Genomic DNA, 16,556 nt, shown 5'->3' on the forward strand with positions numbered 1-16,556 from the left:
GCTTCTCTTAAGTCCCTGGATATTAACACCATCTCTTGGGAACTTCTGGCGCATGATCGATCAACATGGCGCACCTTGGTGTACCAGGGTTGCCAGACATATGAACACAGAAGGACAATCTTGGCACAAGAAAAGCGAGCACTCCGCAAAGCCAGAGCTGCAAATGCTGAATTAACAGTGTCTACATTTCTTTGTTCAGTATGTGGCAGAACATTCCGTGCTAACATCGATCATATTAGCCACCTACGGACACATCGTTGATGGCCCATAACCCCCAAGATGTCAAGGTCTTCATCGAAATCGATGGACAAACAACTACTAACTCTTATCCTCAAAAATGAGTTGATTATAATAGAGTAATGTATTGGAAGAGGGGTTGGAAGTGTATGCAGTGCACTACAAAGCTCTTGTGGATGTTTCAATTCCATGCAATCTTATTTGTGAATCTGATCATAAAACTCCATATACCTGTGCAAATGTATCTATATGTGCAGTGAGGTCTGTTGAAGAGCTTGTGAACTTTGGGAATTAAAGCTAAATCTAGAATGTAATTATGTAGCCAGGCTGAAACTTAATCTGTAAGGCAGTGTGTAAAAGTGAGCTTCCAGGGTGCTAGGGCTTAAAATAACTTTTGCACTCCCTCCTCGGGACTATAATATCCAGCCTCTTGTATAAAGTATTGGTGGAAGTAGAACCTATTGCTTGGAATGGGCATTTGGGACATTATTTGTTTTTAAACTTTTCATATATATATGAAGAGAGAGTGACTTACAGTTTTGTGTGGTGGTTAATTAAGGCATCAGGCTAGAAACTGCAAGACCTTGAGTTCTATTCTCACCTTAGTCACAAAACCAAATTGCCCTAGGAAGGAGGCAATGGCAAGCCACTTCTGAAAAATCTTGCAAAGAAAAATACAGGGAATTGTCCAGGCAGTCTCTGAGAATCAGACATGGTTGAACAGACGTATAGTATATCATATATCGGAACTTATATCAAATTTAAGGATTAATACGTGTTTAATATAAGCTTCCCTTACCAAAATCCTCTAATATTAAGAATAGTACAAATCTCAAAGCAATGGATTAATTATTAACTTTTGACTACTCTAGTATTCTGGGATTTTACCATCCCGTTTGATAGGACTGAGTGCCAATGATAGAGGTTTTTAATATTTTCTGTAATTTTGGAGTAAGGGAGGAAACTCTTAATTTTTTCACAACCACCCCTCAAAAATTGACTCTCCCAAGGTTTGGCATGCAAATTTGCTTTAGCTGCAGAGATTACCTAATATAAATCCTCAAATTGCTGGGTACGACATTTTGAAGAACTAATAGAAAGCAAATGCTTTTTGCCTTCCTTCAACCATGCAAATACCCTTTAAAGTTAGAGTTCAGGATGAGAAGGAAATAGACTTATCTGGATAGTCAAGGGTGGTCCTTGAATTCATGATGGCACCCAAGTGCTGTGGATGATTGTAGTTTCCTGTGTTTACATCCTTAGGAAAGAAAAAGTGTGCCTCTGCCATGGTCTTGGTGTGGAGAGCAAACTGTTTTCAGCCCTAAATCCATTCCAGCTGTGTCTCTGAGTAGGCACAGGGTTACATTAGGAAAGTAGCTAGGTTTCCATTGACATAGATTTTAAAAGCTGGTCATTCTGCATGTCTCTGGAATTTGTTGTTTTTTCCCCCCAAAATATCAGGACTGATGGTAAGTCACTTTTGAAACTCTGATGGTTTGAAAACAGTGATGTGGTATAGCTGTCTGCAGTTGAAAACACCAGATAGGTCTACTAATCCCCTTGTGTGTGCTGAAAGAGCTAATTGCGATACTTATGTCATTTATAATTGCTACTTCAACTTCTCTGTATCTCCTGAGGTTATTCTTTGGCTTGCATACTCTGTACAGTGACTGGACTTACAACTGGACTTACAATTCTGAAGATCAGCTGCAAGCATCATTTAGTGTTTAATGCTGTCAAGGGGATTTCTTATTGGACTTCCTCCAGTTCTAACAAGTAAAATACTATATAAATCTGTGTACTGCATTGTAGATTAAAAACCACAATTGAAGGATTGTTGAATAGGTATTTGCATACATTGACATGCTTGACATTGGGCAGTTACTGTAATGGAGCACCACAATTTTTGATTATGCAGAATCAGAATAGCCAGGTTATCTATCCCTAGGTTAGTAAGCGGCTTCATGATTCTAAACTATTATCTTTTCCATTGTAAATGGAGGCTGATAATGATTCTCATCATTGTCCATATGGTTTTGCATCCTTCCCAAACTTTTCTCCAATCAGTATGAATTTACCTATACTGGGATAATTGTTTTATTTAATGGCAGGTTCCAATTTAAGGATTGCTGTGGATTTTATTCAGATATAAAGCTGTTCCTATTCTTTTTGTTCTAATGTCTTAACATCCTTTTTGAAAGGTAATAAAGCTACCCGCTTCTCTTTCACTTTTAAGCTTTTCCTGTACTTACAACTATGTAATTTCTTATTGTCAGTTCTGTTGCATTAAATGCACAGTTTTGCTCAGTTTTCCAAGACAGGATTCTTGGCCTTTTAAAAACTTGTACTGAAGTCAATTTACAACTGCCACTCCTTAAGTGTTTAGAACTAAGATCTCTATCACTCTTGAAGCTAATTAGTATAGGAAGCTTATATTGTCAACAAGAAATTGAAATTAAGATGCATTGTGTATGCATAAAACATGCTATGAGATGTGAATGCCAGAAACAGCTCCAGGACACATTAGTCATTTGCATGTCAACTGAACTGCAAACTTCTAAGCTTCTGTGTTTCATCACAACATGTCCTGTCCTTTGTCTCTTTGAACTTTTCTTTCAATTAATCTTGTTTTTCAAGTGAACTTTCCCAGCTTGTAAAAACTAGTAGTTTTTAATTAAAAGGGTTGAAACCATTTTCTCTGCAATTTACCCAGTTCTGTAATGGGTAAATTGAAGGGTCAAGCTTTGCAACAGCATAGTGTCATTTATCAGTGTGTATCATTAGGTGTAATTAAAAAAAATCATACTGTGTATAAAGTGAAGGAAAAGTCTCTTTCTAGTTGATCTCAAATGTTGATAACTTCTTGGATCCATCTATGTAGTTTTCTTCCCATGCTTCTTCCTTCTGATTTCTCAGTGCTAGCTTGCAATCCCAGTGGTCTCTCAAGGAATCTCACTCAAGTACTGATCAGGCCTGACCTTGCATAACCTCTGAGTACAAACAACGTTGGTCAGCGTAGGCTTAAAATGGAATTGTATATTTTCATTTCATTTTTTTGTGGACATCTTGCTGCATGAACCAGGCCTCAATGTTAAGCCCTAAAGCCCTTGTTTAGGGAGGCATAGCATGTCAGAACAGAAACTATACTTATTATGTTTAAAGCAGATTTAGCATACTGTATAAACCCCAATACTAAAAGTCGTGTTGGAAATCTGGGCTGATGCCAGGAAAAGGGTCTTTTTGTATTTACATTCTTCTTTTATATAGTATTGAAGATGAAAATGGAATGTTTTCAAAATTGAAATATTACCTTGAAATCAGCCTTGCTAAATTAAGTGTCGACATAGGATGAGGAATAGCTTATTTCTTTGATCTTATAAACAACAGAATTAAATCTCAATTGAGTTGTTTTAATTTTTCTATTACAGCAAGCAAGAAACTGGAAGATGAATAAGATGACATTGGGACTAAAATGGTATAGGATTGGATTATAACATTAGCAATTTTAAGGTTATGCTTCCTATTACTTCCTTGCTTAATTTTTCTTATTTTAAAGTAGAATACTAACATTTTTTTTCTTAATTTGGTAAATTAATTGTATAATAGTGAAGAGATAGGCCAATAATGGTTAAAGTGTCAGGCCAATTCCTGCTAGAAGATGGCAGTCATATAAATTTGTTTAATGCATTTTTTTTCACAATATAGAATAAGGGTGATATCATTCTAATACCCATAACTATAAGTTAATTTTTCATCTTCATATGCTTTTCCTTATTTGGTCATTTTTTTGTTCTTGGCAGAACAGACACCAGTCTTGTCAAAACCTGAATCTATTGTCTGTCATTGTTTTATTGTATTTAGTTATTATATTGCTTGAAATATTTTTTCCTTTTTTTGCGTTGTTGCTCAGCATTAAAAATTCCTTATGTTGACAGCTGATTTAAACTGTTGATGTGTTTTTGGGTTTTCCAATGAAAATGCTTTTTTTTTTAAATTTAAGTACATATTGTAAGCTTTGTATAAGCATAGCATATTCAAGTATACACATATAAGAGTGTTTTGTATTGCAAACCCTTTTTTAAATTAATTTATTTATAACATTTGTATAGCCATGTGTTATCTTATTATCCAACTCTGTATGGCTCCCAATCAAAAGTTAAAACAGCATAAAAGCCATATTAAAATTATAAAAACTAAACCCATTAGAAACAAAAACCTGGCTTCCAATCAGACTTCTGATGTGCAGTCTCCTCTTTTTATCCCAACAGTTGTGGGAGAAGCCAGCTCTTCAAACTTTATGGAAGAAAGACTAAGACCGCAGAGACCTGCCAAGCTTCAGGGGAAGAGTGCTCCCACAGAGCAGGGCTTGCCACTGAAAAGAAAGATGGCAATGTTATTTAGGAAAGGGACTGTGAATAATTGTATGCACTATTGAGAGTTATCTTTCCCAATATATACACAGTATGTGTGATTGCATAAAAAGAGGATACAGAAATACTTTAAATTGATATACAGGTACGATCACAGTTGAGCTCAAAATTCCAGTTGTTAAGTGAGTTGCATCTTAGTTTTTGACCTTTTCTGCCACAGTTGTTAAGCGAATCAGTGTGGTTGTTAAGCGAATCATGCAGTTGTTAAGCGAATCTGGCCTGCTCCATTGACTTTCCTTGTGGGAAGCCAGCCAGGAAGGTTCCAAATGGCGATCACATGACCCCAGGACAGTGCAACTGTCATAAACACAGTTGCCAAGTGCTCAAATTTTGATCAGGTGACTATGTTGATACCGACGTGGTCATAGGTGTGAAAACTGGTCATAAGGCACTTTTTTCAATGCCACTGTAATTTTGAATGGTCACTAAACAAAAGGTTGGAAGTTGAGGACTACCTCTATAACCCTTCCCCTATTAAATAAAAATTGCGTAGTACTTTTGGTTGAGAACCAGTGTGATAGTGATTAAACTACTCAGCTGACAGTAGGAAACCTAGTGTCTAGTCCAGTGGTTCTCAACCTGTGGGTCGGGACCCCATTTGGGGTCAAACAACCATTTCACAGTGGTCGCCAAACAAGGCTGTCCGCCATTTTTCCCCCCTTTTCTTTGGCCACGCCCCTGGCACCCGGTGATATATAAGTGGTTGGGGGTCACCACAATATGGGGAACTGTATTACGGGGTCGCGGCATTAGAAAGGTTGAGAACCACTGGTCTAGTCTTTTCTAAGATGGGCTTTAAGCCAATTACTCTTTCTTGATAGAGTAGTTGTTAATGGGGAAAAATTAGTGCTGTCTAAAAACTAAATAAACCTGCCTCAGTACATTTGAAATGAAAGTCCCAAATTAAACATACTTAGCTACTTTCAAGCAACATGCAGAGCTGTTCACTGTGGTCTTATTCTAGCCTCACGTCTTGCTTTGCACCTGACAGAAGAAGCATAAACAACTCTAAGTGGTCATTGATCTTTTGGACAATATGATAAATATTAATATCTGAATTTGATTATTATTGTTATTATGCTGCTCAGTAGTGGCTACACTAGATGTTTGATGGCTGCCAGTAATCTATTTCTAGTCCCTGACTTACAAATCTCGCTGTGGCAAGATTTAAGATCTCTTTGTCCGGCAGAATATTGTCACTAGAATATTTATTTTTGGCTTATCAGATAATGATATATGCTAGAACCACTTACTCAGAGCAGTTTATAGCCATGTTTAAATAAAATATCAGTTGAAAAGTGAATCAAAGCAGAAGTTGAATTAAGTTTTATTTTTTTAAGGTTAAACTACCTGATCTAGCCTGCATTGAAGGTTTCAGATTAAGTTCAGTTAATTTAAGTCATAATTTGAGAGAGAGAATAAGAATATGCTGGCGTTCTACTTTGATAAGTACTAAAGGCAGCCCAAAAGAAAAAAATCCAGAGTACAAAATGTTAAAAATACATCAGAAATTGTAAAACATCTGTAAATATTTAACAAAGTTCATAAAAGTTGTGTCTTACAGACTTCCTAAATACTCAGAATGCAATTCCCACAGAATGTTTTCCATTGTCTAAGAGCAATTCACGAAAAGAAGAGAGCCTTTGATAGCAGGGACAATTTTAAAGGCTTTCCATTGGATCTTAACACCTGGGTGGATTTATAATATGAGACACTCTGTCTAGCGGTTAAGGCACCAGGGTAGAAGCCAGGAGACCGTGAATTCAAATCTTACCTTAGCCATGAACCAGCTAGGTGACCTGGAGCCACTCATTCTCCCTCAATCCAACCCACCTCAAAGAGTGGTTTTTGCGGGGAAAATAGGAGGAGATAGAAATATTAGGTATGTTCACTGCCTCGAGTTATTTGTAAAAATAATAAAGGCGGGATACAAATAAATAAATAATGAGTTTAGGACTTAAAGAACATTATAAATAACTTGAATTTTTCCCTTAAGTAATTGGCCATGGATGCTGATTTTTTTCACTGTAGGATTTGTATGAGACACAACTTCTGGACCTGTTTCAAAGGCAGCCCCATGTAGAAAAGGATCTCTGAGTAGACATAGAGCCTAGGCATCTTCTTCCCAGGGAACTGGAATCACCCTAATTAAGTTGAATTTCAGTCCATGAAGTCAATCTCCTATTTTGATTGCTATCTCAAAGCTGCTTTTTCAAAAGGCAACTGGACTTTCTTGTTTTTTGTTTTTTCTTTGAAAACATTTAGTTTCTCATCCAAGAAGCTTCTTTAGTTCAGTTCACTCCTTTTCTTCAGTTTTTCAGCCTTTTGGAAAAGCACCTTTGGGGCAATCATGACCTGGATGACTAAGAATCTTCATAGATGTTTTGATTGCTAGGTAGAAGCAGAAGCAAAGTTCTAGGGATATCAGAGACATCTGTTTGGAGCTATGGCTTTTCCAGGAAGAAATCCCCAAATATGAAATTAAAAAACAGAACAAAGCTCTTCTAATACTGAGCATCTTAGTAATGAGGTCAGATCAAGGGACAAAACCAACCAATTTTTCTTAATAATGCCGACATTAAAGCATTCTTTCAAAACCCTCTAGGCAGCAATTGTGTTTTTTATTTATCTAAACATGCTCCTTTCAAAAATATGCTAAGTGGCCTTTAATGTATTATTTTGATACCCTGTTTAAGATCGTTTTATCTCAAAAGGAGCTAAGCACAAACAGTTGCAAACCCTGCATGTATATCAAGAGCTCCTTTTTTTCTTTTTAGACCATTTGGGTGTGTATGTATGTATGTATGTATGTATGTATACACACACACACACTGTATATGTCCCTACTTTTGATAGGATTTGTGCCATGTCATTAATTCAGTAGTAATGAGTGCTTGAAGTATCATTACTAAAATCTGTTCCTACTGAGGATTTTTAATTCATCCAGGTATTTTTAAATTTGGTGACTTCTTGCTTCAAAAATACACATCTGGAATGGACACCGGTATCCACTTTTAGCTTTTAGCAGTCCTGATTAACATGGTGAAAGATAGATTTGATGCGAGTTTGTACTGAAAAAATAAGTTGAAGGTACAATTCATGGACAATTGGACCAATTCATCAATGTTATGGGGATCAGTTGTCATTAGTCTTGCCGACAGTATGACTGCTTCTAAAGGTCATCTACTGGAAGACTAGTAACCTCTTGGTACAGTTGGTCAGCTGATGTGAGAAGAGATTGCTAGACTAGATGGTTCGAGGTCCCAGCAGGGCACTGCTTATTACTTAGGTTCAATTGTAAATCTTTCATCCATAGAAAGTAGATGAATAAGAATGCTTTTCTTAAGCCATGTATAGGATTAGTTTTTAGAAATTAGCATGTCCTAACTTGTCTAATATACCCCCCCATTTTTATACAAAAACTTCATATTATAACCCCATTTTTTCCTTCTCTGCAGTCCATTCCACTCAGGTTGCAGGTCACAATAATTTTGTCAGCTTTTTTCAATAGAACTTTCAAAGGCTCATTAGAAAAAACAACTTGACAATATGTTTCCTGGGAAAAGTATATCTTGAATTTTTTTTGACAAGTTGCTAGCAGTGTCCTTGTTAGCTACACAATGTGCTTCAGAATGCAGGCATTCGCCAAGAGAAAGTTAGGTTTTTTTAGTTGTAGGAAGGCAATGCAAGATTCTTGCAGGAATGATCTACATTTTGAAGCCCAGAGATGCAGATAGAAAATTCTTGAATGGTTCTCCATGTCTAGGAACAATAAATCAAAGATCTAGAACAATAATTCATGTAGAAATTAGATTAGGCTGGAATCTTAGGCAGGGAATTAAATCTGAATTGGACAGCCTGAGTTCCCTTAGCTTTGTGGGTCATTTGTATGATCACATTTGCAAAAACTGAAAATAGATTTTTGGCATTTTTGATGGGAAATGGATAAACTAGAGTGTAATTCCTGAAGCAGATATATCGCAGTCAAGCAAGTCCAAATTCTGTCTCCATATGTGGCTGGCTCTCTCCTCTGTCTTCACTGCATGCAGCTCTTTACCATAAAGATTTGCAGAATATCAGACTGCTAAGTCTGGCATCATTTCCTGACGAATATATGGGATCTCTGTATAGTTTGCCATGAACAAAGTAAAAAAATTATAAAGCTATAACTGAAATAAATAAAATTATCTCTGTCCATATTGTGAAATAGTATAAATTTGCTAGACTACACAGAATATGCAAAAGTAGATGAAGGATTTTTTTTTCTTTTTATTTGCATACTGAATTACATGGTACAACAAAGAAAATCACTAATGTGACTCCCAGATATATGTTACTTGAAGCTACACTTTCTGGGCAGTGTTACCTGACTATAAATTTATGTTATGTAGCTTGCCAAGAAGAATGTATGAAGAGTATTTTGGAATCCGTATTATTGCAGACTGACATACCATGGCATGGTATGTGTCTAATGACATTTACAGTACTAGCAAATGTCATGTACATTTGGGCTTTGGGCTCAGGCAGAGTCTTGCCCAGCAGTAAATATACTGCAGTGATGCAGTATCTAAGCTATGAAATATCCAAACTGGCAATATCCTATGTCTCCCGTCCATCTGGGAAGCCAAATGCTTTCTCAGCTGATTTGTTCATTAGTGACTCATTAAGAATCTTTGAGGTGTGAAAAATAGTGCCTTACCACAAATCAGGAAGTTTGAATATCAATAAGCCTTGAATTGTGGTTCTGATTAGCTAACCCTCTTTGCCAGAAAAAAAAAGTTGTAGAACTTTCAAATGCTCATAGCTATTAGAGTTGAAAAAGATATTTGATAAATGTCAGCAAGTTGCTAGGAAGAGTAGGGGATCCAAGAGGCTCTTGGTTGATTTAACTCAGGGGTCTTCAAACTTGGCCCTTTTATGACTTGTGGACTTCAACTCCCAGAATTCCTCAGCCAGACATACTGGCTGAGGAATTCTGGGAGTTGAAGTCCACAAGTCATAAAAGAGCCAAGTTTGAAGACTCCTGATTTAACTAGATAATCAGGTATATTAATGGGAGAGGAACAGCTTAAGGAACAGTGCTCAAATATTTATGCACACAGGTCTTATATAATCTTATGTAGAATAAAAATGCACATTTTCTTAGACTTGAAAATAAAATTAAAATGTGAGAAATGTGAATTCCAAGTAAACTCAGCATTTATTAGGTAGGTAAAATACTTGGAATTTACATTTCTTATGACATTTTTATTTTGTTTCTAAGTCTAAGAGATGTGTATTTTAAGAGAGAAGTGAATTTCAATTCAATTCTTAAAATTCACAAGAATGAATAATTTCAGAGCTGTTTGACTGTAGGCACCCAATATTAAAGACAAAAAAATTGTTTTAACACTTGATACAGAAAATACAAACACTTTTTTGTCTTTCTTATTAACAATTATTAAGATTGGGGTATTGTGCTTCTCTACTTGAATTCTAACATCCCAAAGCACTTCAGCATCTTGATTTTCTATTACTTTATCTATTTTGTGGTCCTACCAGTCCTTGCTTGCAGCATATCTTGCAGGTATCCCAATGCTTCATTCTTGCTATTTTATAATGTTATTGTTTGTATTCAGTTTGCTATACGTTCTTGCAACAGCTAACTAGGTGCTCTACTGCAGGGGTGTCAAACTCAATTTTATTGAGGGCCGCATCAGCATTGCGGTTGCCCTTGGGGGGCCTGATGGGTGTGGCAGGGTGGGTGCAGCCAGGGTGGGTGCGGCCTACTGGGTGGGTGTGAATGGAGTGGGTGTGGCCTACTGGGTGGGCGTAGCCAGCTCTACGTCATTCGCATCAAGGGTGCCTGTGGGGGCCGGGGCAGGAGTGGGACAGATCTAAGGGTCTCTGGCAGAAAGGGGTGGGACAAGGGCAGAGCCCATCAAGCCAGATATGTGAAGTAGGCAAGGGCCATTTGCTGGCCACTTCCAGGCGATAGTGCATTTCTTTATTCCTCACAAAGGGTGACACCTCCCCAGTGTACACCCAGGAGGCGGGGCAGACATGGCAGGGGCTGGTTCCTCGCTGTTTCCAGATGGCCTTGTGAGGCTAAGACTGAATGCATTTCAGCATAGATAGCCACCACAAAATTGTACATTGGCTCCCGGCTGGCCAGGGCCAAGGCAGCGGGGGCCGTTCCCTCACTGTTTTCAGGGTGGTTTCGCAGGCCACATGAAACCACTTTGCGGGCCTTGTGTTTGACATGTCTGGTCTACTGTTTCTTCAGCTTTGCTGATGGCATTTGCTGTCCGTTGCGGTCTTCTAATACTGGCATTGAATGCAATTGTTCTTAAGGCTTGGTCTTGTGTAGCCAGAGTTAGCCTCTCTGTCATTTTAATATTACCCAGAGCAGAATTCTGCTTTTATTCTTAATGATATTATTTTAGCATTAGATTGCACCTGGGTTTTTACATGGTTTGATCCTTTTCCTGGTCTTGAATAGTATCATTAACTTCCTTCCCTTCCCACAAAGGAATTGTTTTACACAAAAGTATTGGCAGTGACAGTCCCAAACTGGAGCTTTGACTCATAAACACTAATTCTTCCATAGGCTTCAGGTATGCCCAAAATACCCTCTGGGGGATAATTGTCCCTAGTTCATGAGCCACTGGCTTACAAGAAAAGAGTTGAAAGTTTGGTGATGAAATTGAATCCACTGATTTGACTAGCTGTCCCTTTCTTATCAGGTTAGAAGAGGATACATGAGAAATAGAGAGTGGGCTCCCTATAAATAGCATTTGGCCGAGTCTGCAGTATCTTCCATAAACCATTCCAAATCAGACATTGAGTATCTACCCTGCCAAAAAGCAGCATGTGCTCACTAAAAGGAACAAACACTGATAGCAGTAAATCTGAATGTATTGTCACATGAACTCAGCCATTTCTTGTATATTTAGTGGTGTGATCGACACAATCATGCGAACGAGTTACTTTAAGTATCCCACAGTTTTCAAATGGTTTAAAGTCAGTGTACTTCAAAAGCACAGAATCAATGAGATTTGTTTCAGACAGAAGGGGAAAATAACAGTGCCTCTTTCAATAAGCAAAGTCCCAGCAGAAAATACTGTTAATATGCTGCTTGAAGGTGCGATTAAATATAATGAACCTAAGAATATAAACGTAATGGACCTAAGACAGTGGAATTTCAGGAAAATTGTCTTGAATATCACAGCAGTCCAGCAGTAGAAATAATTATCAAATGATTAGGGCAACCTTTGGTAGAGGTTTTCAGGAACAAGACAGTTGATGTTTTGACCTTGGACGTCTTGAATTAAATAATGGGAATCTCTTTTTTTTCCAGTTCTATCAATTCCTTTTAAGGTTGATAGCAACTAGACATCTTATCTGCTTAATTAAATATGGGCCACCAAAATATTAACAAATAACAAGGAGCATTGGATTAAGGCATACAAATCATTTGCACAATTATGACCATTGTTTTCCTGTATTATCCTATTGTTGACATCTCTTGGTTAGTTGGATAATTTGAGGCTGAATAAATTGGTGGTATGAATTCAGGTTCACCTTCTTTATGAAAAAACAGCAATAATCCTGAATGGCATGGAGAAACTGGATGTGGAAAAGGATTTTCTCACCTTAACAGAATTCAAATGGTACTAGACTTGGAGGTTTGTGGACATGTAATGATTCTAGGCTGAGTCCTCCCTTGACTTCACTCCCATGCTCTGTCTGCTCTACAGACAGCTTGGCTGTTTTATGTATTTGAGCACTAAAATGGAATGGTAGAAGGCCAGCTCAGTTTTTTTTTTATATAAAAGAAAGTATTCAGGCATGTGATGCAAACTGATTTAAATCACCTTGGCAACACATCTTTTCTGATTATGGTTTGATTTTTATTTGGAATCTGGACCAAGTCTAAAAACCCCCTTTTGGGGTAAGTTAATGGATTTGTTAATGCCAAAATATGAACCATTTACGGTAGATATTTTATTAGCATGCATTTGGATGTACTAATGTTGTAAGTAAATAAAAAATATTTAAGTGTGACTAGACATATGTGACATTTCTGTGGCCCGTATTCTATGTAATTCAGGTTAGTTTGCTATCTGGAGCTTTCCAGTGGCATCATGAATTGGAGCCCAGAAATGCAGATAGAAGAACTTTAAGAAAAAAATAAACCTAATTTATAATCATGGATAAAATACAAGTACACTGTCAAAATTAAAGACTTGGAATCCAACATGAATCATTATTACTTGAATGGTAGCTAAAACAACAGATATAATTGTTGAGCAATTGAACATCTTTTTTTCAAAACAAAGATAAAAGAGTTTTATTTGAATAGGATATAGTGTTTACATTCTCACCAGTAGCTCCTGTGTCTCATTATGGCGCTATAATGTTTTTAAGTAAACAAAAAACACATGAACCGTGCTTGAAATTAGATAGGATAGTAGCCCATGCATGATATAGTAGGAAATAATCCCACATTGGCAGTCTGCATGGAAAGGATAATCTGTTTTTTTCAAGTTTTCCTTTCATTTAAAGTTTTTGTATTGTGATGCCATTCATTTATTTGCTGCTTGGACTTGCACTATTTCATTACTTATCCGAAGAGCCTGTAATATTGTCTGCAGATGTGAATAGTTTGATTAGAATATTTCGTGTTAATATCCATGCTGCATAGAAGGCTGCTTTCTAACTTTTATAATATATTATTATGTTATATTGGTGATCATTAACTTTTTTTTTCTTTTCTTGTGTTAGAAGGCTTTACTCAAATCCTAAAATTAATTCAGTTTTCCCAGTGTACTGTTTGATTGCAGGTGCATATAAGCTCCTGTAAATAAATAATATATATGCTTTTTGTGCTGTCTGAAATTGCAAGTTCTAAGTAGTGGAAAAATACCATTTTTTTCTCACTCCGTCTGGTTTGAATGAAAAGAATTAAAATAACTTTATATTTTTTTGTATTGTACAAATATACGAACATGAGAAGATCAACTCAAGATCAAAGGAAATAAGTATTTGAAATTGGACATTTAATTTAGATTTATTGTTGAAGAGATTTAGTTTTATACTTAGGATTTTGATACCAACTAAATGAACTGTTAAATGAAATAACAATTTTATCTGGCTTATATCCTAAGATAAGTAAACCTAAAGGAATTTACAAAGGAATGCTTGCATTCCCTCAGCTATTCTTGTTCTATCTATAAATCTTCTCTTGAAAGTTACCTTTTGGAAGAAATATTGTGTCTGTAAATACCCTTAATAGAGGAGAAGATACATGTCTAAAATCAGACTTGAGGTTTTATAATTAGTTGGCTGAAGAAAATAAGGTTGTTTCTGTACTTTTTCTTTCCCCAATACTCCAATCCGATCTTCCTCAAAGGTTGGTTCAGTTCAAGGACCTCCATGGAGAAAGCATTACAAGATACAGTAATTATCTTCTGTGAGTTAATTCACATCTTAATAGCCAATTTCTACATGCAAGCTGAAAACATTTGGACTCCTTAGATCTTTTCTTAAACAACTAAGTTTGAATTGTCTGATTGGAATTTTTCCTGAACCCAGTGCAAAATAATAACTTGAATTTCTGTTTATTTATTTGACATGCAAGTCCCGCAATGTTATGTTGTGCTATATCAAATCTTGTGATAATTATATGATTACTATGATCAAATTGCACTTTATTTTATCTGTGATATATTTTGTACATCAACTATATTTAATAAATATGGGCATTTTTTGTCTCTGGAAATCTACTACTGTGATCCTGATGGCATAGGATTGACTTTTCTTAGGATATACATAAAGTTGTGCGTACCCACAGTAATAGACTTGCATAAACTAGATGGTTGGGCTTGCAACAAATTATATGTTTGTTAATATATTCATTTCCAATTTGACCATTATTGATAACCCAGTTTCCTAGATTTACTTATTGTTCTAAGACAAAGATTGTTTACTAAAATATCTTCTATAAATTTGTAATTGAAACTTAGTAACTTGGGTATGATTTTCATTAGAAAATTATGCCAAGATTATTAGTCCTTAAAATGTATGCAAATGCATTTTGTATTGAGTGATGTGTGATAGACAAACTGTGGCATATTTATAACCCATAGTTGATTAGTTTAACATAATTTAAGTATGTTAATGTAAATTAAGTAAACCAAGCTATACCATGTGTTATGGAAATCACAGTGGCTGGTTACACCAAATAACCTTAGCTAGAACTGAATAGATTAGGTTTTGATTTAATACAACATTGCAACCTGGTTGACTTCATTTATTATTCACCCCAACCTAAGAGGATTTTATGCCTTTTCTATAGAGTAGATTCTCTATAAGAAGACAGTATTCTTATCAAAGTTTATTTCACTTTGAAATGTTTGTAATTCTTCTTGTTGGCTCTAATGACTCCATTCTCAGAATGAAAATGAATAATACTTACATTACTATGATTTTGCAGTTGAGCGATGGAGGCAAAGCAGCTAATGCAAACGTCGGAATAGGTGATGTGGTCCTTAGCATTGATGGGATAAGTGCGGAAGGTATGACTCATCTGGAAGCACAAAACAGAATAAAGACCTGCTCGGGTAATCTGGTTATGAATCTGCAAAGGTAATTATCATGATTGTTGGTATTACCATGACTATTATTGAATAACATTACCTTAGAAGAAAAAAGCATGCATTCTTCTTTCCCGGAATGCCTATGCTTTTTTTCTAACCATGATTGTACCCTTCATTTGTAATAATGACAGCTTTGTATGGCACCATCAATTTATTATTTAAAAAACAGTCGGACAGTTGTATGGTATAAAATTGCAAGCACCACTTGCATCTATTTCCCAATCCTTCTATGGAGAACTAAAATGTCATCTAACCTAGCTTTATTCATAACAACTCTTTAAAACTTATTTTTGAAATCATATATCCATTGCTCCCTTTTTAACTTACTATGAAAAATATATTTTTTAATATATTGTAAAAAAAATAAGGTTGGTAAACATAGACTCCTTTAAAATAGTCTGCTTCCAAGTTTACCAGTATGTGTGACAGTTATGAAAAAGCCTTCAATTGTACTCTACTAGTTTCCTTCAAAATTCCTTTCTGTATTTTTAGCCAATGATTTGGTTCTGTGTATTAAGGAGTAGTGGCAGAATGTATTCCTTAAATACAAATTTAAATTAATACTCTAAATGGAAGATCAATGTTTAATACTGTATGGGATCTCATCCTTAGGATTTGAATAATAATATGAATAGATGCAATAAAGTGAATTATACATCCCAGTGACACTACAAACTATATCATTGGCAGAAGTTTTCTTGCCACCCCATTGATCATAAAGGATTACACAAAATAAAGTGCACTCAAGAAGGAAATACATCCACTGCAATATTTTTCCAAGAAAATCAAATGGACATTCATAATAAAGAAATGTCAACCTGACACTAGGTAAAGTGTCCCCCATTCATAAAGTATCCATCAAGTTGCGGAGGAGAACAGTATATGTCACTCTTAGGCTGTGATTTGATTAAAGTTGAAAGAATGTTCATCTTCTAATATGTCAAGAAGCAGAAATAAAGTTTGATGATGTTGCAAAGATACACGTATTACTAGTATATGAAACTTGTATGTAGTATTAGAGCTAATATTAGGTGAAACCATGACCCAGGACAAACCTGATGTTGCCAGAGCAGAAATGTCAAAACAGAGACATTCTGGGAATCAGTGAATTGAAATAAATTTCAAATCCACTGCAGACAAGAAAAATATAGGAGAAATGAGGTAATTATCATTATATATACAAGTGACAGAGTCAGTGATCAGATATGTTAGAATGATTAAAAAGAACAATAGCATGATTTCAAAAAAT

General features: G+C 35.9%; 1 protein-coding gene across 15 annotated transcripts in view; it reads left to right on the forward strand.

The window, feature by feature from the left end:
- Positions 1-16,556, forward strand: part of PDLIM5 (PDZ and LIM domain 5) — a 142,129-nt gene that overhangs the window by 26,226 nt on the left and 99,347 nt on the right. For all 15 annotated transcript variants that reach the window (XM_039322865.1, XM_039322867.1, XM_039322870.1 and 12 more), the window contains exon 3: positions 15,145-15,296. In XM_039322865.1, coding sequence (XP_039178799.1) covers positions 15,145-15,296 — 152 coding nt within the window. The remainder of the gene's footprint in view (positions 1-15,144; positions 15,297-16,556) is intronic.

This window comes from Crotalus tigris, unplaced genomic scaffold (assembly GCF_016545835.1).
Source record: "Crotalus tigris isolate CLP2741 ecotype Arizona unplaced genomic scaffold, ASM1654583v1 scf7180000024151.2778019, whole genome shotgun sequence".
In the NCBI taxonomy this organism is placed as follows: domain Eukaryota; kingdom Metazoa; phylum Chordata; class Lepidosauria; order Squamata; family Viperidae; genus Crotalus; species Crotalus tigris.